General features: G+C 33.8%; 1 protein-coding gene across 1 annotated transcript; it reads right to left on the minus strand.

Annotated features, from left to right (window-relative positions):
- Window positions 1–16,038: 16,038 nt before the first annotated feature.
- On the minus strand, window positions 16,039–18,730 carry LOC142643174 (caffeoyl-CoA O-methyltransferase). Its single transcript, XM_075817720.1, has 5 exons — window positions 18,448–18,730; window positions 18,219–18,298; window positions 17,954–18,098; window positions 17,696–17,827; window positions 16,039–16,596 (listed from the first exon to the last, which is right to left on the minus strand). Exons 1-5 carry the CDS (start codon window positions 18,538–18,540, stop codon window positions 16,303–16,305), a joined length of 744 nt encoding a protein of 247 aa, XP_075673835.1. The 5' UTR covers window positions 18,541–18,730; the 3' UTR covers window positions 16,039–16,302.
- Between the last annotated feature and the right edge of the window lie 6,800 nt (window positions 18,731–25,530).

Below are 25,530 nucleotides of genomic sequence, written 5' to 3' on the forward strand. Positions count from 1 at the left end.
ATGCTAAAAAAATGTTACTATTTTTAGCAACAATTGGAATTGCATATTTGGCCTGGATAGCTTTGAAATTTGGTTTTCTCTATTTCTGGAAACGTTGTAGAGATTTGAATTTCCTTTCAAAAAATAATAATCTCGAATCATTTGGAATTTTGAGTAGAAAGTTAGAGTCAAAATATGAAACAGGTGCAGAAGATAACACAAGTTCAACATCATCTTCTACTTCCTTTCAAAAGTCAAATGGGTATCAACACCAAATCTGTTCCAGCTTATCTAAACAGGTTTATCTCCTCCCTTGGTTTCAGAAGAAAGCTAATGCCTTAGCCTTAAAGCTAAGCCATCCCTTACCCTATAAATAGAGAAGATCTCTTCCATTTTTTGCACCCTGATTCCCTCTAGAGAGCTAGTGAGCAAGCTGAAAAGAAAAAATGTTGTGCAACCATTGTTGTTACTTTAGTTGTAATTTAGTACTTCCTTACTTTCTCCCTAGCCTTTTAAGTGATCATTTCCCCTTTTAATTCATGATTTATGTTAGTAAGTAGTTAATCATGTTCTTTAACTTTCTGCAAATGCTTGAATAAATGCTTATAGTCATTATATGTTTCTTTCATGATATGCTTGGATGAACATGCCTATATATCTCATTGATATTCCTTTTACATGCTTAGATCAACACTTTTAGGCTAATGTGCAACTTTCTCTTGAATGATTAGATTTACTTTTTTTAAATGCTTAAACGAACATGTCTAAGTATTTTGATTTTCTCTAGATGAACATGTCTAGAGAAATAGCATGACAATTCTCTATTTTACTTTACATGCTTGGATGAACACTTCTAAGTTATTATTTGCTTTTCATAACATGCTTAGATGAACATGTCTAGGTAGTTGTTTCTCTCTTTTTTGAATGCTTAGACAAACAAGTCTAATGAATATGTCTGGGTGATTTTCTTTGTTCTTCTCATGATTGCTTGGATGATTGGTAGGCCTAAAAATAAATTTTATTTTGCAATTATGTTGATCACAAATAACATGATGATTTTGTTTTCCTTCACATGCTTAGATGAACATGTCTAGGCTAGGAATTCCTTGTTTACATTAATTTCTTGGATGAACATGCCATTATTTTCATACCCTCTTTACATTTACATTGTTATTTAACAAATTTCACTTTTTGTTTATCTTTATGTTAAATTATCCAACATATATTTGTTTACAATTCTTGCAAATTAACATGTTTATATGATATATTATTTGTATTTGTTTAACATGACATGATATTGACCACCTTAACCTAGGAGACCGGTTTTACCAAGTGAGATGGGTGCTTAATCCCTTCCCATCTCGTAAATTAGCCTCCGAACCAAGATCAAGGGTTTTAGACTAGACTCTTGTATATGCAATTTTACATTTTTTTAGAATGTAACTAAGAAGCAAAGCAATGTAATTTACTTTCTTAGATGGTATCTAGGATAAAAAAGCATTGTAAATTTTGTTACAAAATTGATGTAAATTGTCATATATAATGAATGTTTTCTTATTTTTCTATTTAAATTAAATAAGTGGTGACTCCATGTAAAACCCTCGATCTAGGGGGGGAGTACATTTTGCAGTGAATTCGACATTTTGAGCATCACAATCCCACCCGTTTGTGTGGGTTAGGCCCAATTTGAGAAAAAATTGGCGAGTCGGGGTCGCGGTCGCTCACAGTTTTAAACTTTCCTTATATAAAAAGTTGTTAAAGATGGCCCCCCACATTAAGAAGAAAAAGATCATTCCATTTGAAATGAATTAATTTCATGGTTCACATTAAATTTTACAAATATATAGGTGTATAAATTGTTAGGGGTGACAAAATTTGACACGACCCACGAACTCGACACAACTAACCCGTATATAAACAGGTCATGGGTTGAGGCTAAACGGATTTGAGTAAACATGGCTAACTTGTTTAATATACGGCTTGTGTTCGTGTTTAACATGTGAACCTGTCTGACTTGTTTAGCTTATAAAATTATTAGTTATTTTGATTTTATGGTTGTTTTTATATGTTTATTTACTATATTTATGATTGTAATTGTATTTGAATTCTAGATATATGAGAATTGATAAAAATTATATAGGTTAGGTATGACCTATTAATCAAATAGATCATTAAATGGGTAATTTGTATTGGCTTTTACATGACTTGTTAATTAAACGAATTAAACATATTAGGTCGGGTTGACCTGTTTAATAAACATGTCGTGTTTGGGTAGAGGATTTCAGACACATTTACTAAACAGATCGGATTCGGGTCAACCCATATAGCCAAATACTTATGGCTCGACACTACACGAACTCGACCCACAAACACAAATTGCCACCCCTATGAATTGTAATGTCCTTTAAAATTTTAAATGATACAACAACTGCTTATTTACAGGTAGAGTAAGTATTTAAAATCTTAACCATGAAATTGATGAAATGAAGATGTTCATGCTCCCTTCAATTAGGGAAGAGGAGGGGGTTGTAATTAAGGGAATTTGATTATTCAAATTCAATACCCTCTCTCTGTCAATACTATCACATGACATGGAAACCTTAACCCTCCGTTAGGCAAGAAATAGGAGTGAGACAACTGACCTACAACTACAACTTGCAAATGGTCCAACCCATGATGCATCCCCACCAAAAAAAAAAAAAAATTGTGATAAATCTAAGTTTTAGATTGAATCAATGTGCAATCAAAAACTTGATAAACATTGAAATATCCCGGAAATATATCTGCTGGTACTTATAGTCTTTCGTTAGGCTATCCCGGAAATATATCTGTTGGTACTTATAGTCTTTTGTTAGGCTTTAGACAATGCATAGATACTTTTTTTTTTTTTTTTTTTTTTTTGAGAAGATACTAAATATTTTAACATACATGGGGAGAAGGGGAGAATGTTTTAAAGATATTGACAGTGATGTGTATCTAGAAAAGCATGCATAGTTATTTCTTTAATATTTTTATTTCCTTCCCATTTTCTATCTTCCAACTTTTCAATTTTTTCAATCAAATAGACCCAAAAGTTCTTACTTCTTAAGTTAACTCTCTCATAATTTCTTAAAATTTTAAAATTTATATTTAAATAAATGGTTCAAATTTTGTATTAAGTATCCGTTTGGATGCACGTTTTGAGTTTCACGTTTCAAGTTTGCGTTTTCAGTTTTTTTTTTTTTTTTTTTTGTAGGACAACTTTTTCACTGTTCCGGTTATAATTGATACTGTTCAGCATTGTGCGGGAGACAAAGTTACTGTTCTGCACTATTCATGCATTGTTTATGGGACCCACAAACACTTTATTTAGAAAAAAAATATTAAAAATGGGTTTTACAGTACTATTCACATATTTAAAAATTATTTTGTTACAGTGTTTTTAGTTTTCAGTAATAAATTCTATTCAAATGAACCCTAATAAGTATGAACAATATCTTACCTGGTTATTTTTTTTTAAAATTTTTTTGATGGAACCTGGTTATGTTCTGAATATTCTACTTCAGTTGCTAACCTGCCAATGATTTATATCACGAAGTCTAGCCCACAATTTCGCCTCTCTCTTGTGCCACAAAAACCAATTGAAAGTGGTTTAATGTCAAACATCCTCATTAAAATAACCCTTAAAATTTCGCAACATGAAAGCTATGTATGTGTCAGGTGAGTACGATGATATTTTCTGAAAAAGCAATCTACGCCATAACTTAAAAATGTACCATATATAATATACAGTACTAAACTGATGAAATTGCCCATCAATTCTAAGATTTATGATTTATTTCATTTTCACATCACCAGTTTTTTTTTTTTGAGGAACCCCCCTAAAGGAGAGGGGAACTTAGACGTCATGGGAATTTTGAGCTATAGATTAGCTAGGCGAGCCATTTGTAACCCTTTTCTTGTTTGGATGGAGGAAGTTTATCTTGACATCCTTGATGTTTACATTTTCACATCACCTTGTTAGGAAATAAAATGGATAATACACTGTATACAACATTTCTATGACAATCTACCTTGAAATTTTGCTCAGGTGAAATTTTATTACCTGCATTAACAAAAAAGAATGAATTCTTTCTACAACCTGTTAATACCATTTAAGAAAGTATTACTAAAAAAAAAAAAATTATAAACCGTTCTCATAGAGCTATTTACGTCCTTTTCCAAATGAAAAAAGTTTGGTTACCAAATAATGGAAAGCCGAAATGAGCCGTAGGACATCATATTCAGAGTTAATTATTTATACGAATCGGGAACCACAAATCCTTTGAAATCCTACAGTTTTGGTGGGTGGGTTGGTGACCTCGCTGTCCACCAATGATCGATCGATGTGGCAAGCGGCAACATCGTATTCATAACCTATGGCTATAAGTAACCCATGACCGTATCGAATGGTAGTAGTTTTATTTTTTATTTTTAATGAAAGGTAGTGCGTTGGACTTTGAACATCTTATAATGGTTGTGGACCTTGTGGTTGTGTGTAGGTGCACGCGTGTGTATAAATATATATATATATATATAAATACATGTATATTAATTTTTATGATAATTAGATATAATTTATCATTTGATCTATAATCTTATTTTTTATGCATTATTTTAAATTACAAAAATTTGAATTTAAACAATTAATTGATGACATGTTTATTGATCTCTGATTATTGTGAAATTTTACAAGCATAGAGAATATACGAAGATAATGTAATTTAAGATAGGTTTGTCAAAATATGCATCTAATTAAAATTATATTGAATGACATAACATTTCTTAAAGTTACACTTTGTATAACTTTCTATTGAATTCATATTTTGAAAATCTCACCGTTGAATTACATGGTTTATATATTCTTAACATGCATATTAATTTTTATGGCAATCAAATGTTATTTATCATTCGATCCATAATCTCATCTTTTGTGCATTATTTTAAATTACAACAACTTGAATTTAAACAATTGATTGATGATATGATTATTGACATCTGATCACCGTGAAAATTGTGCAAATATAGAGAATATTTGAAGATAATGTAATCGAAGATGGATTTATTAAAATTTGCATTCAATTAAAAAATATCGAATGGTATAACTAACATTGTTTAAAGTTACACTTGGTGTAATTTGAACTCAACTATATATGGGTTAAATTCAAATTACATCTAGTGTAATTCTAAGTAATGTTACACCAACTAATAACTTGTTATTGAATTCATATTTTGAAAATTTCATCGATGGATTACATGGTTTATATGTTCTTAACATGAATGCCAATTTTTTATGAAAATCAGATGTTATTTACCAATTGATCCATAATCTCATCTTTTATGCATTATTTTATACTACAAAAACTTAAATTTAAATAATTGATTGATGACATGATTATTGATCTCTGATCACCGTGAAATTTTGCAACCATAGAGAAAGATATGAAGATAATGTAATCTAAGGATGGATTTGTCAAAATTTGCATCCAATTAAAGTTAAACCTGGTGTAACTTGATCTTAACTATATATATATATATATATATATAGTTAATTTTTTGGAAAATGTATAAAAATATTATTAGGGGTTTGGTTACCACTTACCCTTAAAACATTTGTTGATAGATCATTTTAAGAAAATTTTGATAACACTTTTATGTCAAACTAGTTAGGGCAGCACATGCAAGACACGTGCTTGCCGTGGAAAAAAACTACTGTAGTAATTAAAGTCAATTCTAGATTTTATTTGTATTACAAAAAAAGATATAAATCATTTGATTTTTAAAGTATATAGAGATTTACATTAATCAAAAGAGACATTAATTTTAAGAATTTTGATAATTATGTCGTAAAAAGTTAATCTCATTTGTTTAAGAATTTTGATCAACCACAAAGTTATGGTAGCTATTTAACATATAAATATTTATTTAACTGTAATAGTTTTTTAGTACCTACTTGCTAAAGACAATATATCTATTCTCTAAAAACTTCTAAGAATGATAACGAATATCATCATCTTCCAACAATAAACAATTGAGTTTTGCTAAGAAATTTAAAATAAAAAATTAAAAAAAGATAACAAAAGGCATGTGTCATTGAATATCATCATTCTAACTTTCTAAGAATTTTTATCATTTAAAACTCAAAATAAGTAAAAAAAAAAAATTTAGGATGTTAAAATTTAGCAGGAGTAATTTAGACATTACACAATAAAATATTTTAAAAATCATAAGTTTTCATTAGGATTTAACTGAGAGAATAACAATATCACATATTTACTCTTTTTCAAAATATTAAGGGAAAAATTGCTTGATTTTAAAGTTTAAGGAAGAATTGTAAACTACCCCAAACATAAAGGATGAAAAATGTTTTTTCCCTAAGTTTTTGTTTTTGTTTTTGTGTGTAAAACTATGTGTTTTACTTAAAATAGTTTGTAAAGAAAAAAATATACAAAACGTCAACCCAAGAAAATTCTATGTGGAATAGTGAATTTTGGCTCAACAAAGTTGATTAAACCAACAAAACATTTCTAAAAACACAACAGAATGATGGAACATTTTCATAATACCTTTATAATTTTGTTATATTTTATTTTAACTTGTAAAGAATTGACACTTCAGCAGTTTTGAAAATATTGTGACAACATCAAGATGTCTTAACATTTTTCACAAAAAAAAATGTTATGTCCATGATATTTTCACAACATATCATAAGTAGTAGGTTACTACAAGTTGTTATTGATGGGTAAAAAAGTAATTTCATTGGTAAGTTTAAATAGAACCAATAACAATTTACCATATTTGATTTGTTATGAAAGTGTTGTGAAAATTATTGTGGACAAACCAAAAATAATATAGCAAATATACTACAACTTTATGCATTCACAAAAAAAAAAAAAAAAAGGCCAGCAAAACAGTGAAAGTTAAACAAACCAAAATTACTGTAGCTAAATTACTGTAACTTTTCCCATTCACTCTTATATATATACATTGCACTTATAATGTAAATTTATATTGTAAACACATAAAAATTGGTAAATGTTGTACACATTTGAAAAATTTGTACAATTCTTTTTTGCAAATGTATATAATATTTGCTACTTTTTATGTGTATACAATGTAAGTTTACATTACAAGCAGAGAGTAAATATATAAAGATCCTTTAAAAGAAAAAAATAAGCTCAAACTAAGTTGGTGAACTTGAAGGAAAAAAAGGGGGAAAAAGGCAAGTCACTAAACCAAAAATATTGTTCATAATACTATTCATGAGCCTATTCGCTTTTTTTATATATAGAAAAAGAGCACAAATTGATGACTGAAAAAAAAAAAAAAAAGCGATGAACAGTACTTATTGAACAAACCAAAAGTACTGTAGTTTTTACACATTTATCCAACAAGTATCACAACATTTTCACAAAACATTTATTTTCAGTTGTGGTTGGTCATAGTTTCATATTCTATTATTTTATTTTAACTTATAAGAAATTAATACCTCAATAATTATGAAAATATTGTGAAATTTGTTGTGTTAGTATAACAATATATATGCTGGTTCTTATAAATATTTTAAAAAAAAAAACAGTACAAATTGAAGACTGAAAAAAAAAAAAAATGCTATAGCTATTGTAGCTACAGTGCCACTTGAACAAACCAAAGTGGCACTGTAGCAACTGTTCAAAACTTGGGGAAAAAAATGGCTCACTACACCAAAAGGGGCATTGTAGAAGCATTGCCTCCTTTTATATAGTTAGTAGAAAAAAGAACACAAATCGATGACTGGAAAAAAAAAAAAAAACATATTGAACAAACAAAAAGTACGGTAGCTTTGACACATTTACCTAACAAGTGTCACAACATTTTCACAAAATATTTATTTTCAGTTGTGGTTGGTCATAGTTTTATATTTTATTATTTTATTTTGACTTATAAGAAATTGACATCTCAATAATTATAAAAACATTGTTAAATTTGTTGTATCAGTATAACAATATATATAAAAGGAAAAAAAAAAGTACAAACAGAAGATTGAAAAAAAAAACTGTAGCTACTGTAGCTATAGTGCCGCTTGGTACTGTAGCTACTGTTCAAAACTTGGGGGGAAAAAAAAAAAGACAAAGTGACTAACTAAACCAAAATGGCACTGTAGAGGTATTGCCTCTTTTTATATAGTTAATAGATATAAAAAGTTGTCAAAAAAGTTAGTTTTTTTTAATATATATTTTTTATTTCTTTATAAAAAAAAGCTTCTAAAAGCATTTCATAAATCAATGTTTTTAGGACATCTATTAACTTTTCCCCTAATATTTTACTAGATGCATGAAATCGAACAAAAGCAAAGTTCTTGAAACGTAAAGTCAAATTATGTGCACATACATCAATATCTCTATATAAAAGCAGAGACTTCTTGTAGGAAAGTATAAGATTTTGCCAAGTAGTGAATTCTTTGTAAAGAGAATTGAAATATTCTCAAATACTACATCAGAGATAAAAGCAAATTAAATGTTGACTTTTTGTTTCGTTTGGTTCAATTTTTTAAGTCTATTCTAATTAAAAAATAAATATTCTTTGTTTTCTTTGGTTCAATGTTTCAAGACTTTTCCTCCCTCACACTTCAATTTACCATTTTCACCCCTTGCACTTATACTTCTTTATATATACCCATCTATAGCCTTCATAACGTTCCATGTCAAATAAACCCAGACAAAAAATGATGTCATTTACCTTCAATTTTCTAACGACTTGTACCTAACTCTTGGAAAACCTGTCTATGAAGGAAAATCACCCACATGCCATATATGGTGGGATGTTTGTGATTGTGAAGAATGCAGAGAAGAAGAAATATTTGAAGAAGATAAGAAAAGAAGAAAGAAGAAGTCTTCCCAGCAGATTCTCAAAGAAAGATATGAAGCAGGAGACCCAGAAGTCGACCTCCTTGGAGAACCCTCAGGAAGGTTTGATTACTATGTCCTTTACCCCAGATCTAGAAAACAAAAAATTCCATCCCTTTCCCCATGCAAAGAAAGTCATGATCAAAACCAACAAAACCAGAAACCACCTTTAATCCCATATTACCAGAAAGTCCTTCCCCAGATACAAAAATGTCAACCCAAGCCTCCCAGTCAAACCCACACACAAAAACCCTTACCTTGTTACATGTTTGACCATGCATCACCCTCATACTCACAAAATTTCCCTCCCTTAGAAAGTTTTGACCACCCACAAGCCAATGTAAAACATGTTTGGAAGATAAAAAAACCCTGTTGGAACCAATCCAGATGGAAGTAAAAAACAGGTCTCATCAGCTGAAGCAGCCCTCAATTGGCAAGCAGAAAATGCTGTAGCACAGAATCAAGTCCTTTCAAAAATTCTTGACAACCAACAAAAGTTGACTGAAGCGGTATCCAATACCTTTTCATCCTCAAATTCCCTCATTGAAGATTTGAAGAAGAAGATAAAGTCAATTGAACAAGAATTGGAGATAATTGTTTCTACAGTAAAGGATTTGTCTATATCCTTTCCCCTTATCGGGCAAAAAGAAAAAGAAAAAAAGCAGTTGTTGATGCAACTCCAGTCTTTGGAGAACTCACAGAAAGCAGCTCCTCAAGCTCTTCCAATGCAAGTTTACATGCCATACCAACCTCGTCAATCACTGTATAAAGATCTGTCCATACCAGTGTCCTCACCATTTTCCCCAGTTTCCCCATACCAAAACCTCCAACCATTAAACATGACACATCCAGCTCAAAACCCTTTTAAACCATGTGGACTCTTTCCCAACATACCAAACCCAACACCACTACCTCAACTCGAACCCAGACTTGAACCCCTAACCAAACCACAAAATGAACCTCCTCCCCTCAAAAAAGACAAAGAACCATTATACCAACCACCAGACCCAACCATTGGTGCTTCCTCCAGACCCCCAGATATGAACCTGTTAGCCATAAACACTGACCCTCCAAACCCGATATCATCATTTCTCAGAACTTTAACTCTTCAAGAACCAACAGAACCTTTTGTCCTCCCAGTCATTGATGAAGCAGATCTAGACTTGTCTGATCTTGACTTAGATGAAGTCTTCATGACTGAGCCAAAAGTAGAAGAAGAAGATGATGTCCTTCGTCCTAAAAAACCTCCACCTCCACCACCAATATTCCCTACACCACCTGTCATCCCTGATCACCACACAAGATTAACCTACTCATCAACCACAGATTCAAAACACCTGTTCACCCTTGATAACAGTCCTCCTTCAAAATGGCATGAAGAGATTTTCAACATGTATTCATGGTGTACAGCAGAACTTCAAGTCCCAAACAATACAGTTGCCCAGATAATTGCCAAATTTGTAGCAAGACTCACAGGTAGACTGAGACAATGGTGGATTAACCTTGGAGAATACAGGCAAAGACAAGCAGCCCAGAGTAACACACTCGAGGATTTTTTCACGATCCTCCATAATGAATTTCTTGGTTCATTAGCCCATTACACTGAAGTCGCCAGAGATGAATTCTTATTGATGAAATGCTGTTCTTTTGAAAGAAAAGATTTGGAGAAACATTTTGACAGAATGTCGAGCAGATATTATGCCTTTAATGGCATGGATGATGTGAATTCCAAGCACACATTCTTGAATTCTTTTCCAGAACCACTTGGTGATGAAACTCTTCGCATGATGAATCTTCAAAAAATCACCTTGCAGCAAGCCTCTCTTGGAGAAATCTATCAGCATGTCCTTATTGCTTTGGAAAAACTATGCAATCAAAGAAAGTTTCTTTCGGAGATTGACAAGATCCATAGCAAGCTCAAAGACAACTGCAAAAGAAAAGATTTGCAGATTAAGTGTTATGATAAGAATTGTTCTTGTCCAACCAAGAGAAGAGATCATTACAAAAAGTATTCTTGGAAGAAAAAGCATTCCCATCCAAAGAAGAAGTTTTTCAGAAAAAAGAAATGGAAGTTTCTCAGAAGAAAGCAGTTCAAAGGAAAAAATTCAAAAGTCTGTTTTGTATGCAGAAAGCCCGGTCATTTTGCAAAAAATTGTCCAAAGAAAGCCAAAGCAGCAAAGCTTTTGGAGCAAGCCCAGATTCATGCAGATGATACCCCATTTTCAGATGTGGAATCACTCTTTTCACTTGATGATGATTATTCTCCCCAAGCCTTGGCAGTAATAGCCTATTCATCCTCAGAAGAAGAATCAGATTCAAGCATTACAGATGATTCAGATCCAGAAATCCAAACCATATACACATCTCAGCCTCTTATAGCCCCGATAATTGGCCCCACACCAATAGCCCAAGTTCACATCCTCCTTGATACCTATTCCAAACCCATCCCAGTGATAGCCTTGTTTGATACAGGAGCAGCAGCAACAATCCTTCATCCTAAGATTTTACCAGAAAATCTTTGGATGCCCCATCATCAGATGTTCAGAGCAGCCAATGGAGAAACATTCCTGATCACCCAGAAAAGCAAACCCATTCACATTAGAATATTCCCAACCCTTACCATTAAACACCAAGTCCTTGGATCCCCTCTCACAGGCAGAGACCTCCTTATAGGATTTGACCTCCTCCACCAGATACCTAGCCTCAGATGGTCTTCCAAAGGCCTCTTGCATAAACAACACCTTCTCACATGGACCCAGGTACCACATTTGTTTTCACTAAACCCCTTTGATTCCTTGAAAGCCCAGATCATCAATGAATGTTGTGCAGCCACCCACTCAGAATTCCTCTTAAAAAACCCAAACCCACTATGGAAAAATCCAGCCTTTTTCATAACCCTCCCCTTCAAAATGAATGAAGATGTTAACCCTACAAAAGCTAGCCATAGAGGTATGAATCCAGAACACTTGTCCCTAGCTAAGCAGGAGTTAGCTACCCTTCTCTCAGAAAGCCTCATTGAACCCACAACTTCTCCATGGGCATGTGAAGCCTTCTATGTTAACAAGCATGCAGAACAAGTTCGAGGAAAGCTCAGATTGGTAATCAACTACCAAGATCTTAATCATTTCCTTGCTGATGACAAGTTTCCACTGCCAAACAAAAGTGCTCTTTTCCAGCATCTTTCCAATGCCAAAGTATTTTCAAAGTTTGATCTTAAAGCAGGATTTTGGCAACTTGGAATCCATCCAGAAGAAAGATACAAGACAGCTTTTTGCATTCCAGACCACCATTATCAATGGACGGTAATGCCTTTTGGCCTAAAAAATGCTCCATCCCAGTTCCAAAAAGCAATGATAACTCTTTTCCAACCACTGTTGTCAAATGCATTGATCTATGTAGATGATATCCTCCTATTCTCAAAAGATGCAGAATCCCATGAAAAATTGCTTACTGAATTCTACACTTTAGTAAAAGCTCAAGGGATAATGCTTTCAGAAAAGAAAATGGTCATAGGAGTATCCTCTATTGATTTCCTTGGAGTAAACATTTCAGATGGAAAGTATACTCTGCAGCCTCACATAGCAGTCTCTCTCAGTGAATTTCCAGATATACTCACCAGCACCAAGCAGATCCAGCAGTTTCTTGGAATTGTTAACTACATGTCAGATTTCATTCCAAAAATTTCCAGACACAGAGATTGTTTGTCCAAGTTATTGAAGAAATCTCCTCCAGCATGGAATTCAGTTCATACAGAAGCAGTTCAACAGTTGAAGAAATTAGCAGAAAAGCTTCCCCCTTTGCAGATTCCAGGCACAGGAAAAAGGATTTTACAGACGGATGCAAGTGATGAGTATTGGGCAGCAGCTTTCTTTGAAGAAACTAATGGAAAAAGAAGCATTTGTGGATACAAAAGCGGTGCATTCAAGCCTTCAGAACTCCATTATCATTCCCCTTTCAAAGAAATTCTGGCAGTCAAACATGGTATTGAAAAGTTTCAGTTTCACCTTCTTGGTCACAATTTCCTTGTAGACATGGATATGTCTTCCTTCCCAAAAATGCTCCAGTTCAAAAGAAAAATGCTCCCCCATCCCCAGTTACTGAGATGGTCAAATTGGTTTTCACAATGGTCCTTCCAAGTCAAGCACATCAAAGGTACAGATAACCTTATCACTGATTACCTTTCCAGAAAACCTCCAGTCTTCCATACCACTATAATTCCTCCACCCTTATGTGTATATCCAATAACAGATCCATCCTCATCCTCAGGTCCTTCCTCATCCTCTTCATCCTCCAATGACATCATGGAAATAATAGAAACCCTTCCCTCAGACATAAAAGACCAAATAAAAACCCTAACCCTTCAAGCTAGATCCAAAAGAATCATCCAAGTCCTCCACAATTACCTCACACAAGACCAGAACCATTTCCTTGCCATTTACCCAGATATTGAGCAACCATGGAAAACCCCATTTGCATTTTGGATAACACGATGGAACGTTGTTCATTACCTTTACATGTGGTACTTACTCAATGAGTACTACTTGTGCATTCACTTTGAACCACGTTTCTACTCATACATTTTTCTTCATGATAATAAATATTTTAACAAATTCTGGCATGAACTTTTAAAAAATGATGCTCATGATGGTCAATGGTCCAAGTATCACAAAGCAGATCACCCCAGATTTGGTCAAAGAATCACTTCAGCCTGTATAGTTGCAAAGCTAAATTCCAAAAATAATGTACAAGCAGAAGGAATTGTCCACCCTCCAGATGTCCATTGGGTAACAAATGCCGACGGTACTATTCACAGACACACAGATGTATCATGGATATCCTGTCACTATTCACTTTCAATGGCAGAATCTCTCAACCAGGGAATCCTTCCAGAAATTGTACCCGCCGACCCAGACATTTGCAGACAGCAATGGCCTCATCAACACCATTGGGAAATGCCCAGTCCGTTTGATTTTGATGATCCCTATTACCATAATCCTGATCCAGATGCAGACATTGATGAAGAATGGTTTCAAGAAAGAGATGATTAGAAGAAATTATGTACAAAAGGATATATGAAAAAAAAAAAAAAAATGTGGGACCCACTTTGGACCCACTTTTGTCTTGGCCTTCTTTTCCACCTTGCCGTCACACTCCTTTCAAGAATGCATGAATTATCACTAGTCCTTTACTTCAGTTTCAGGATTTCCGCTGTCAGAAGAAGATTTTGCAGAAGCCAGCCAGTATTGCGTCCTCCGCCAGTTTCCAACACCTGTAAAGCAAGAACTCAGACCTCACGCTTTGTTACTGTAAATTATTTCGTCTTCTTGTAAGATGTTTGCCTATAAAAAGGCCCTTTGTATCATTAGTTTAGCAGAGTGAAGCGAGAACAAAAAAAGAGAGAGTGAATTAGAGTAAGAAAAATTAGAGAGTCAGCCAGCTTGTGTAATATTTTACAGTCTATGTCTTCCAGTCCTGTAAAATATTTGTTCAATATAATAATATCTATTAGTTTGTTGTATCTTGTTCTGTGTTCTATCCCATATTCTGCAGTTATTTTCTATAGTATTTTAGCAATATATGCCATTAATAAGCTTCCATGATCTTCTTACACCCTCCTATGTTCGTCTTGTAGTTGTCTCGTCTTTATCCACATTTCATCTTTTCCATTTCTTCTCCCGTAGCTTCCTAAGTTCATGAAATAACTTAGTTTTGTAGTTCTTTGTATTTTAGTCTTCTTCGTCCTTTAGTCTTTTACATTTGGTTTCGTCCTCTTTCACTTACTTCTTCGTCCACTTCTCCCTCCATTATCATTCCACTTTCAAAGAAATTTTGGCAGTCAAACATGGTATTGAAAACAAATGTGGTACCTGGGTCCATGTGAGAAGGTGTTGTTTATGCAAGAGGCCTTTGGAAGACCATCTGAGACTAGGTATCTGGTGGAGGAGGTCAAATCCTATAAGGAGGTCTCTGCCTGTGAGAGGGGATCCAAGGACTTGGTGTTTAATGGTAAGGGTTGGGAATATTCTAATGTGAATTAACAAAGCGTGAGGTCTGAGTTCTTGCTTTACAGGTGTTGGAAACTGGCGGAGGACGCAATACGGGCTGGCTTCTGCAAAATCTTCTTCTGACAGCGGAAATCCTGGAACTGAAGTAAAGGACTAGTGATAATTCATGCATTCTTGAAAGGAGTGTGACGGCAAGGTGGAAAAGAAGGCCAAGACAAAAGTGGGTCCAAAGTGGGTCCCACAATTTTTTTTTTTTTTTTTCATATATCCTTTTGTACATAATTTCTTCTAATAATCTCTTCCTTGAAACCATTCTTCATCAATGTCTGCATCTGGATCAGGATTATGGTAATAGGGATCATCAAAATCAAACGGATTGGGCATTTCCCAATGGTGTTGATGAGGCCATTGCTGTCTGCAAATGTCTGGGTCGGCGGGTACAATTTCTGGAAGGATTCCCTGGTTGAGAGATTCTGCCATTGAAAGTGAATAGTGACAGGATATCCATGATACATCTGTGTGTCTGTGAATAGTACCGTCGGCATTTGATGTTAAAGTCAGTCGTTGTGGGTTTTGTAAATGCTGTAATCGATTGTGAGTGTTTGTGATGTGTATTTCATTTTAGAATTAAGGAGAAAGACAAATTCTTTATTGAATTTTATTCTACTATATTCCTCCAAAATCTTATTTTTTTCAAATTTCTTATTACTTAAATTGAATAATTATAAAAGATATGTGTGTAATCTACAATTGTTGTTTCTTATGATGAACTCATTACTAATAAATTTTTATAACAATTATGCTATAATGTATGTACAACATTTTCTAAAATTATTTTATATAAAATATTACAATATTATTCATGCATTGTACATGCAACTTACTAGTATATATAAAAGTGCAAGCGTGTTCGCAACAACTTTTATCACACTTAATAATGTAAGTTTGTAACCAAGTGGGCAAATTAAAGTAGTTGAAGGAAGAAAGAAATCAGCTAAGTAAGATGAGATGGTTGTTGGTCTGTATTGCATTGCATACAAGGTCCTATGGTTCTGACCATACCATACTACAATATGCGTGTTTAAGATATTCGTTAACAGTACCCATAGGAAAAAGAAAAAGAAAAAAGTTATGAGCATAAACAGCCAAGATTTCTCATTAACCGTAACAATTTTATCTTATTTTGCATTTGGAACTTATATATATAGACCATTTAACAATATCACCGAGAGATACAAATATTATGATAATATGTGACAACAATTTTAAATCAGCACCATCGATAATATGGTAGCTAGTCTTCAATCGTACAGGGTCCTTTCAGATTGCGAATACAAATGGTAAAATACAAAAAAAAAAAGAGGGGTGGAAAATTAGAAAAATAAAAAGTGTTTTTAATTTTGGTGAGGACCCCTTCATTTGATCCTACGGCAGATAGTGATGCCATCACCAACAGGAAGCATGCAAATCTCAATCCTAGGGTCAGCAGCAAGAGCCTTGTTGAGCTCCAACACAAAGTCCCTGTAGTACCTCACGTACTTACGTAGTGGTGCATCAGGTGGGGCCACCACAGAGCCATTCCATAGGGTGTTGTCGTACCCGATCACTCCTCCCACCTTCACAAGCTCAATCAGCCTCTTGTGGTAGTTGATGTAGTTGTCCTTATCAGCGTCCACAAATATGAAATCATATGCTCCATGATTCTTTTCCTGTGGTTCACCACACCAAATCAAATAAATCAGAATTAAAAACTCAACTCTATTCTAATCTAGATTAGAAAGACTTGTTTGTTTGCGACTGGCGAGTAATGTGAAAAGGGTTATGAATAAGATTCGCATAGAATATATCGAAAAAAATGGTTTTCAATAGGCCACTATAATAAAAATAGAAACAACTTTAGTTGTAAAAAATACTAATCAAGAAGTAAATTTTAGAAAAAACTTTTAATTATTCAAGATTGGATTACCCAATAGTATAACATAAATAATGTTATCTTTTTTTTAAGGGCAATAAATTTAACTATATAGTTCATTCATTAGTACGTACATTCTGACTTATGTAAATTTAATTGAAGTCCAGCGGACCTAAGTTATTCCCCTATGGTTTTAATGCATATACAATGACTTAGTACAAATTTAATTTAAGTCTAGTCTAGAAGGCCTAAGTTACACCCCTACTTTTATGGTTCTGCTAGATTCCAATTCTTCTTTCATAATTTCATAAATTTGAAGTTATAAAATAAATTGGTGCATAGAAATTTGATCTCTAAATATTTTTGTTATAAAATAGATCAGAATTTGAACTCTAAATATTTTTTTTGAAAAAAAAAATGTGAATTTAAGTTACAAGATCTTGACACTGGATTCCAATTCTCTCTCTTCTATAATGATGGCAACATATTTTCGTTCCTTCTCTAAACATTGTATAATTTGTATATACAAATACGACAATGCTCTTTATTTATTTATTATTTTTTGAGGAACTGACAATGCTGTCCTTATCATCAATTTCTTCGAACTTTCCATATTAAAAAGAAAAAGAAAAAAGAGATGGCATGTTCCTATTTGAACGTTGTTCTACCTAATCATGATGATATTTGAAGCAATGTTTGGGTACAGCTAGTAAAACTATTTTGTGTGCCGTCCAATTTTGTCCAATTCTGATTAAAGAAAGAACCACCTTTTTATTCTACCTAAAATATGATGTGTAAATCTAGAAAAAACTTGTAATTGTCGTCAAATTTGTTCCAATCTAGAACAAGAAAGAAGTGAAAAAGAAAAGAAAAACAAGGGGTTTAGAGAAATTTACATCTTCGACCATAAGGTCAAGAACTGGGAGAGCAGGGCCTTCTCTGAAGTCGATCTTGTGAGCAACACCAGCCTTTTCGATGACAGGCAGGCCAAGCTCGTAGTTTTCTCTGTTTATGTCCATCGCCAAGATCTGTACACAAAAAAAAAAAAAAAAAAAAAAAATACAAACTTTTAATTTTCATTTTCTTGGATTGTTGTTTTTGTTGGTTGTTTGTGTTTGTTTTTGTGATGGGGTTTTCATGAATTTCTTCTTCACCTTTCCATCTTCGGGAAGAGCAAGAGCTGTGGCTAGGAGGGAGTAGCCAGTGTAGACACCAATCTCCATGGTGTTCTTGGCATTGATGAGCTTGAGAAGCATGTTCAAGAATTGGCCTTCATCAGCTGAGGTGGTCATGATGTTCCTGTTAATTGATGATTACCCAAAAAACGCTTAGTACAAAATGCACAACAACCTTAATTATTATATCACGGGGTATCTAAATTTTGACAAAAGAATCAATCTTTGAAGTCATGATCTTCACCATGGATGCTTGGCTGTAATCTCTCTAAGCTCCTTCATGGGCTCAGGCTCTCTTGGGTAAACACTGGTCTCTAAAATATACTACAAAATCAAACCCAAAAAAGAAAAACAACATGTTAACAAACCAAAAATGGGAAATTGATAAATATAACTCATCAAACAAGAGCTTCAAAGCACATAAATGCTCAATTTTCCTTGTCTTTCTTTGATGGCATGCAATATATCTATACCTGGTAAAGAGCATCACTCTGTAAAAGGCTCTTGTGGCCAACCTCCTGGTGCCTCCCAGCTTCATTTTGTGTTCCTTCTGCGTTGGTTGCCATTGATGTAAATGATTTTTCTTACTTCTTTGATTTTTGGTTTGGATTTTCTGCTAGATTTTTGTGCTCACCAAACAAATAACAGTGAGCCTGAGAAGAAATGAGGAAAGAGTAGGGGTATATATTGGAGCTAAGGTCCGGTTTGAACGGGTAAGAAGTTGTTGGTAATGGACCGCCCGCCAAACCGGGCGGGGGTTGGTGAGGAATCGATAAAGCATGAGGGGCTTTGGGTGAGTGAGAGAGGACCCCACTAATCAAGTTTTGGGTGTCATTTGGGTTCATTGGTTTTGGACTTGTAGTCTTCGGGGTTTGCTCTCCAATTTTCATGACGTTATTATGGGTATTTATGACGTCTGATTTTTTGTATTTAAGTGGTAGGTAATAGGTATTGTTCTTCAAGCTTAATATACAAGTATTGAATATAGAGTTTAGTATTTTTTTAGTTTTACATACTTTTAATGATTTTAGGTGCCACCAAAATAAATTAGGAGTTTGATTATATATTCACATAATCCTAATTATGTATTGAAATAATTCATTATTATTCACATATATATATATATATAATAATTGAGATTATTGATAATTAAAAATGAGTGATCAGCTCATTAAAGGTAATATACCCAAAAGATCATAAATAAACATGGTAAAATTATCTAAAAAAAACTATATAAGTATGATAGAATGTTTCCACTTTAGTGTAAGATTTTTGTTTTTGTTTTTGTTTTTGTTTTAAAACTTATTCATTGACGTGTAATTTTTAAAATATGATTATATTGTTGTCAAATTTCAACCAAAAAGAGAATCGAGTAGTACACCTAAGTATTTTGTTTTTTTGGAGTTTGATTAACAAAAGTAAATGAAATGGTCATAAACAAATAAATAATGGGTACTTGGAGTGGACATAGGGTATTGGAGTTAAGATTTTTATGATAGCTTCCCTTCCTTTGGTGGAACCCACAAGCTTTATCGATGGAATCTCAACGTGGCAAATAGAGAGAGTTGGTGTGTGGTTGGTGGTGGATGAAACTAGGCCCGTTTGGTGTTTGATCTTTTATATACGGTAAGAGTTGGCGGCCACCTCCTCCTAAATTATCATGCCTTTTGTTTTAAAATAATAATCTAGATTCAACTTAGAGATGCTCTTGTTGGTAATTAGCATAATAATAAAAATGCAATGAATTTTTTTGGAATATTATTCTTCACTTGAGCAAGTTTGGAAGCAATTATATTTCCAAGTTCTAACCACAAAATCCTTGATTTATTTACATTTTTATTAACTACCCGTTGGCATTTTTATTCTGCATTATGATTAAGTTTGGATATGGAGAGATACAGGGTGCTACCATCACCTATAGTTGGATATTCATTGACCTTATCGTATATATTACTTCAATTATCATTTTTTTGTTGTTGTTGTTTTGTGTGTCTGTGCGCATACTTTATTCATGAAGTGAAGGAGACCATGTTAATGGTTTCGAAAATTGAGTTCAAGCTCAACAACCTACTAGCCACTTAAGTAGGATGGTTTTCTAGGTGAGCAGCACCTTTCATGAAAAATATGGTTTCATTAATATGTTGAAAATGGTCTAACAATAATTTTTATAAGGGGAATGAAAAAATCACTAGAGAAATAAAAATAATTGTGTAAGACATTTTTTTTTCCTGAGATTAATGTGACACTATCCCTTATTTCTTTGATAAATGATTACTTAAAATTAAAGGGTACAAAAATTGAGTTAACATAGGTATAGCACAATAGATTGGTTGTGAAATTAAATTTTAAAGGTTTCACCTTCATCGAATCTCTGAGAAGTTCTAGGTGAGCTGCAGAAAAATATGGTTTCATTAATATGTTGAAAATGGTCTAACAACAATCATTATAAGAGGAATGAAAAATTCACTAGAGAAAAAAAATAATTATGTAAGACATTTTTTTTCCCAAAATTAATTTGACACCATCCCTTATTTCTTTGATAAATAATTACTTAAAATTAAAGGGGACAACAATTGAGATAATATAGGTATAGCACAATAGATTGGTTGTGAAATTAAATTCTAAAGGTTTCCCTTCACCTTCATCAAATCTCTGAGAAGTTTTAGGCCCCTGTTGGTTGCTTTTCTATTTTTATCAAGGACAAAATTTAATTACAAAATTTGTTGTAGTTTTAGGGTACAAACTCACTCAATAAAATAAATATTACTGCATATTTTGAAAATCTAACTGTTGAATTGTATGTTCTTTACGCTCTTAATACACACATCAAATTTTGTGTCAATAAGATATTATTTACTATATAATCTATAAACTTATATTTTATGCATAATTTTAAATTACAAAAACTTGTAATTTAAAAATTTATTGATGACATAGCTATTGATCTTTAATTTTCTTGAAATTTTGCAAACATGGATGATATAAGAAGAAGATGTAATCCAATGGTGGATTTGTCAAAATTCACCTTCAATAAAAAAAAAAATTAAGTGAATTTGTAGTCTAAGACTACAACCGATTTTGTAACTAAACTTTATCCTTTTATCAATCCAACCAAGTTGATTATTAAGTATGCTTTGGAATGGCAATTTAATTAGCAACTGTTCATACAACCAATATAGCAAGTAAATAAAAGTACGGAAAATAAAGCGGGCATGCAATATGATTATATAAGGGAACCCTTTGAGGGTTAATTAGTAACCACTCAATGAAAGAATCTACTAAATAGAATGAAATTAGATGATATAACATATTAATCCTTGTATTGCTACCTGCAATAGGAATTACTAAAGTGACTACACACAACTTCAACCCTATTAAGCTCTACTATCATGGATCTCTTCAATGCATGAATATCCTATTCGTGACTGACACCACAACAACAATTTGATTGTTGATGATATGCTTCCACTTCACAAAATCACCAATCTCATATAGGATCGCAACAATGGTTGGTATCGAAGTTCTTGCTTGGTACAAGCCCTTGACGCACACAAATGCAACAAGCCAACAATCTCTCTCTCATGTTTTTGATGACCTAAGAAAGCCTTAAGTATGTTTTACCTCACTAGAGCACAAATACTAAGGATTTTTGGTCATTGTGGATCTGAATTTGAAAATTTGGAAAAATGTGTCTCAATCAATCGAGTAGTGTACTGACGAGACTGGTATCAAGCTTAAGTGAATCTTGATTGGTCAAGCAACAATTGAGCTTGTAGTTGAGTCTATAGATTCAGCACAATTCTCGAGCATTTATTGAGTAGTCTCTTGTGTCTTCAACATGATCTTTAAATAAAATTTTTAGATACTAAGGACCTACAAATTCAATTAATTTGGCACATTTTGAATATGGTTTGCTAATGCATATTAACTTTTGACCCTATCATTAATAAAATATTGCTGTGAATTTTTTGAAAAAGTAAAAATGTAAAACTATATAAGATCAAATTATTGAAATCAATGAGATAAGATGGTCATTCATTTCTTTGGTAAGCGATTACTTGAAAGTTGAAACCTATGGGGCCAGATTGGATGTAGTTAATATAGTTCTAGCATATTAGAGTGTCTGTGAAGCCAGGCTGAAAGGCCTCACCTATTTTTTTATTCTTTTTGAGCTTCAATAAGAGGCCGCAACATAAGAATTAATCAAAATCCAAAATTTTAAAGCAAGGTTCACTATTACCTGTTAGGTGAGGACCGGGCCATTTTGCTTCAAGTCAAAGCCGTAAGGCTAACCACCACCAACAAGAACTACACCAGTGGGATAGGTATGAAGTGTGGACCAAAGGGTATATAAACTTGCCTCTTCCATATGACATGGATATATTGGCCAAAGTTGCGTTGTCCTTTTGTAACTTTGTATTTGTCACCTACCAGAAATAAGAAAAAAGAATTGGTAAAGTCGGGATCGGAACCAGTTTTACCAACCCCACTGACTTTTCAAACAGAGCCATCGCAGGAAGACAATATAATGTTCTTTATTTCTCCTCCTTTTCTTGAGCAAGAGTTTTTTTTTCCTACATAGATTTATTATTATTATTATTATTGTTTTTTTTTCTACAAAACCAAGTCAGTATAAATAATAAGCTACACCAGATACAAGTCCTTTTATGAATGGCTTCTAACACAGCCTTAGGAACAGTGAGAAGCAGTTATGGAAACCCTATATAATAAGGGTGTGAGTGACATATATATATTTCATGGGAACATTTTAACATATATTTCTAGTCATATATGCACGCACAATGGGTCAACACACTGAGACGAAAATAAGGTATATCTGCTTTGACTATCCATTCTCTTTGGTGAAACTCTTGCACTAATGATTGTGTCAAGGACACCAGGCATGAACTTATTCTTTTTGGTAAAGCTTCTCTACCAATTATTGTGTGTTTGATATGAGGACTAATTTATTTTCTTTAATTTCTAGTTTCTACCAAAGATTGCTTATTTGCTTTAGCTTATTTGTAAATTTATTCTGTATATTTGGTTAAGTATAAGTTTTAAAGTTGGCTTCATCTAGTTATATCTATATTTTTACAGAATTAATTTTTTAAAACAAAATAGTAAAAATAAGCTCATTTAGAAATACCTTTGCGTGGGCCTTTTTTGCAAGTGTTGGGCTGGGCCGCCTGCCGCTACACTAGACCCAAAGTTTTCTGGATCGAGGAGTTGGGACCGGTCCAGGAGCAAGCCTTCCTGATCCGGTTTGTGCGCAAAACAATGCCTCCGTTTGTCAGATCCTGATCGTATGTTTTCAGCAAGCAGAACTGTTACATTAACTACAACAATCAAATATAATAAAAACAATAATAGGGATTTTGATAGAACAGACAGTGGGCTTGTATGAGGGGTGCCCACTTTACACAATGGTAACAGGAGAATAAGTATTGAATTGAGAAAAACAAGCATATTCAAAGAAATAAAAGTTAGCCTGCCATGTCAAACCATCCTACGGAACCAACGTCAGAAAGGAGAACTACTCCTTCAACGCTACTAATCTCCCTGAGAAGGAAATTAGCTGCTCTGAAGGAACGGGCCTAAGTGATTTGGGTTAAGTAAAGTTCATTTTTGTTGCCAGAAGGCATGGATTAGAGGGGGAGAGGGAGACTAACCCATTCGGTGCATGCTAATCCCTCCATTCTCTCTGCTTCTCTCTTATTTTTTTTTGTTTCTTTTAATCCTTCTTCTTTCTTCTTCCTTTTTGTTTTTTGTTTTTACTCTCTTCTTATTCTTTCTCTCTTCTTGTTTCTCTCGCTTCCCTGTTTCTTGCAATTTCAGTGATTATCTCATAGAGGTTGCCGTCCCCCTTTTGGCCTTGCACAGTAGGGCTCCTTATATAGGGCCAGCCGTGCTTGACTTTTACCATTTTAGCCCTTAACCGTTTTTGTCTGGCGTGGGTTTCTTTGCAGACCATCACTGACTGGTCAGTCACCCAACCAGCGCCACTCCGCTTCAGACGAAGAAGGCTTTTTCGTTTTGCTTGCTTCTTGTGACACTCTTACCTGCCACGGTGTGAATACTCTCCTTCTCTCTACCTCTCTCGACATGCACCTGGTGGTTCCCACTTAGCATTACCTCTTTTGGGTAGTATGTCATCCCAGCAAGACATTGCTTCCAAAAGGGTTTGAGTAGGAAACACGAAAATGAGTTTTTTCCTCTTCCCACCGCCAGACCATACCCCCTTTACCTTTGACCCATGACCTCACCATTTCTTGTATTGGCTGGGTACAGGCTGGTGGTGCTTGGGCCTCGCGCGTGCCTTACCTCCATGCTTATTCAAACTCTGCCTGCTACTCATCTGTCTCCCACGGTCTGATCGTCCAATCGTTTAGTCTGCTGCTCATTTTGACTTCTTTTGGCGTAAGTTGTTTCGCCTGATTCCTCATTTATGACTTGCATCCTCTATGGGCTGGGCCTTGCCCGATTGTGGGCCGTTCCATGCCTTTATTCTCAGCACCTGTTACTTGCTTCCTATCACACAATTTCTGTTGTGCCTGTCGTGGAGTCTACTTAACCCAAGCTTGCTAGGCCACTTTAGACTTTTTCCGTTCATTCTTTCTCCGAAGGCCCAATAATCTCACTGGGCCCTTTGCTACTTGCGGGCTCCCTTGTCCCACCTACTTTCATTTGGGTGTCCTTGGCCCACTTACTTTCCTGGGCATCCTTGGCCATTTTTCAATTCTATGTTTTCCATGGGCTTTTACTAACTTATTGGGCTTCCTTGGCCCAAGTACTTCTCACCTTTCCCTTGGGGCTCACGGGTTCTCCATAGCCCCTCACTTTTTTACTTGCATTACTTTGGGCCTGCTGTAGCAGCTATGACCCATTCTCACTTTTCCATATCCATACAGTCTATGGGTTTGTTGTTACTTTCTTCCGGGCCTTTTTAGGTCCATTTACTTCCCCAAGATCCATTTATTTGCTTTATAGACCCACTATCTGTCATTCTTGCCACTTAGCTTAATGGCATTTCCATACTACTTTCTTTTGCCCATGACTTTGGGTCTTCCTCCCTATTGGGCTCGCAAAAAATGAGTGTCTACAACCCTAATGCTTTCTTCTTATTTTTTGAGTTAAAAGTCATAGAGAATTTTATTTTGAGAAATGTTATACCACCTTATTAACCACTTTTTATTGAATTAATATTTCAAATTTTTTATTGTTGAGTTCTATGTTATCTATGTTCTTAATACACATGCTAAATTTCATACACTAATCGAATATTATTAATCATTTGATTCATAAACTCATATTTATGCATAATTTCAAAATACAAAAATTTGAATTTTTTTTTTATAAATTATATAGCAATTGATTTAAGATCATCTTAAAAATTTGCAAGTACAGAGAATATAAGGAAAAAATATAATCAGACAATCGATTTGTCAAAATTCAAAATTAAAAAAAAATGTAGTGGTGTAACATTGATCTCATATATATATATATATATATATATATATATATATATATATATATATATATATATATCCCATTAT

This window comes from Castanea sativa, chromosome 7, assembly GCF_040712315.1.
Source record: "Castanea sativa cultivar Marrone di Chiusa Pesio chromosome 7, ASM4071231v1".
In the NCBI taxonomy this organism is placed as follows: domain Eukaryota; kingdom Viridiplantae; phylum Streptophyta; class Magnoliopsida; order Fagales; family Fagaceae; genus Castanea; species Castanea sativa.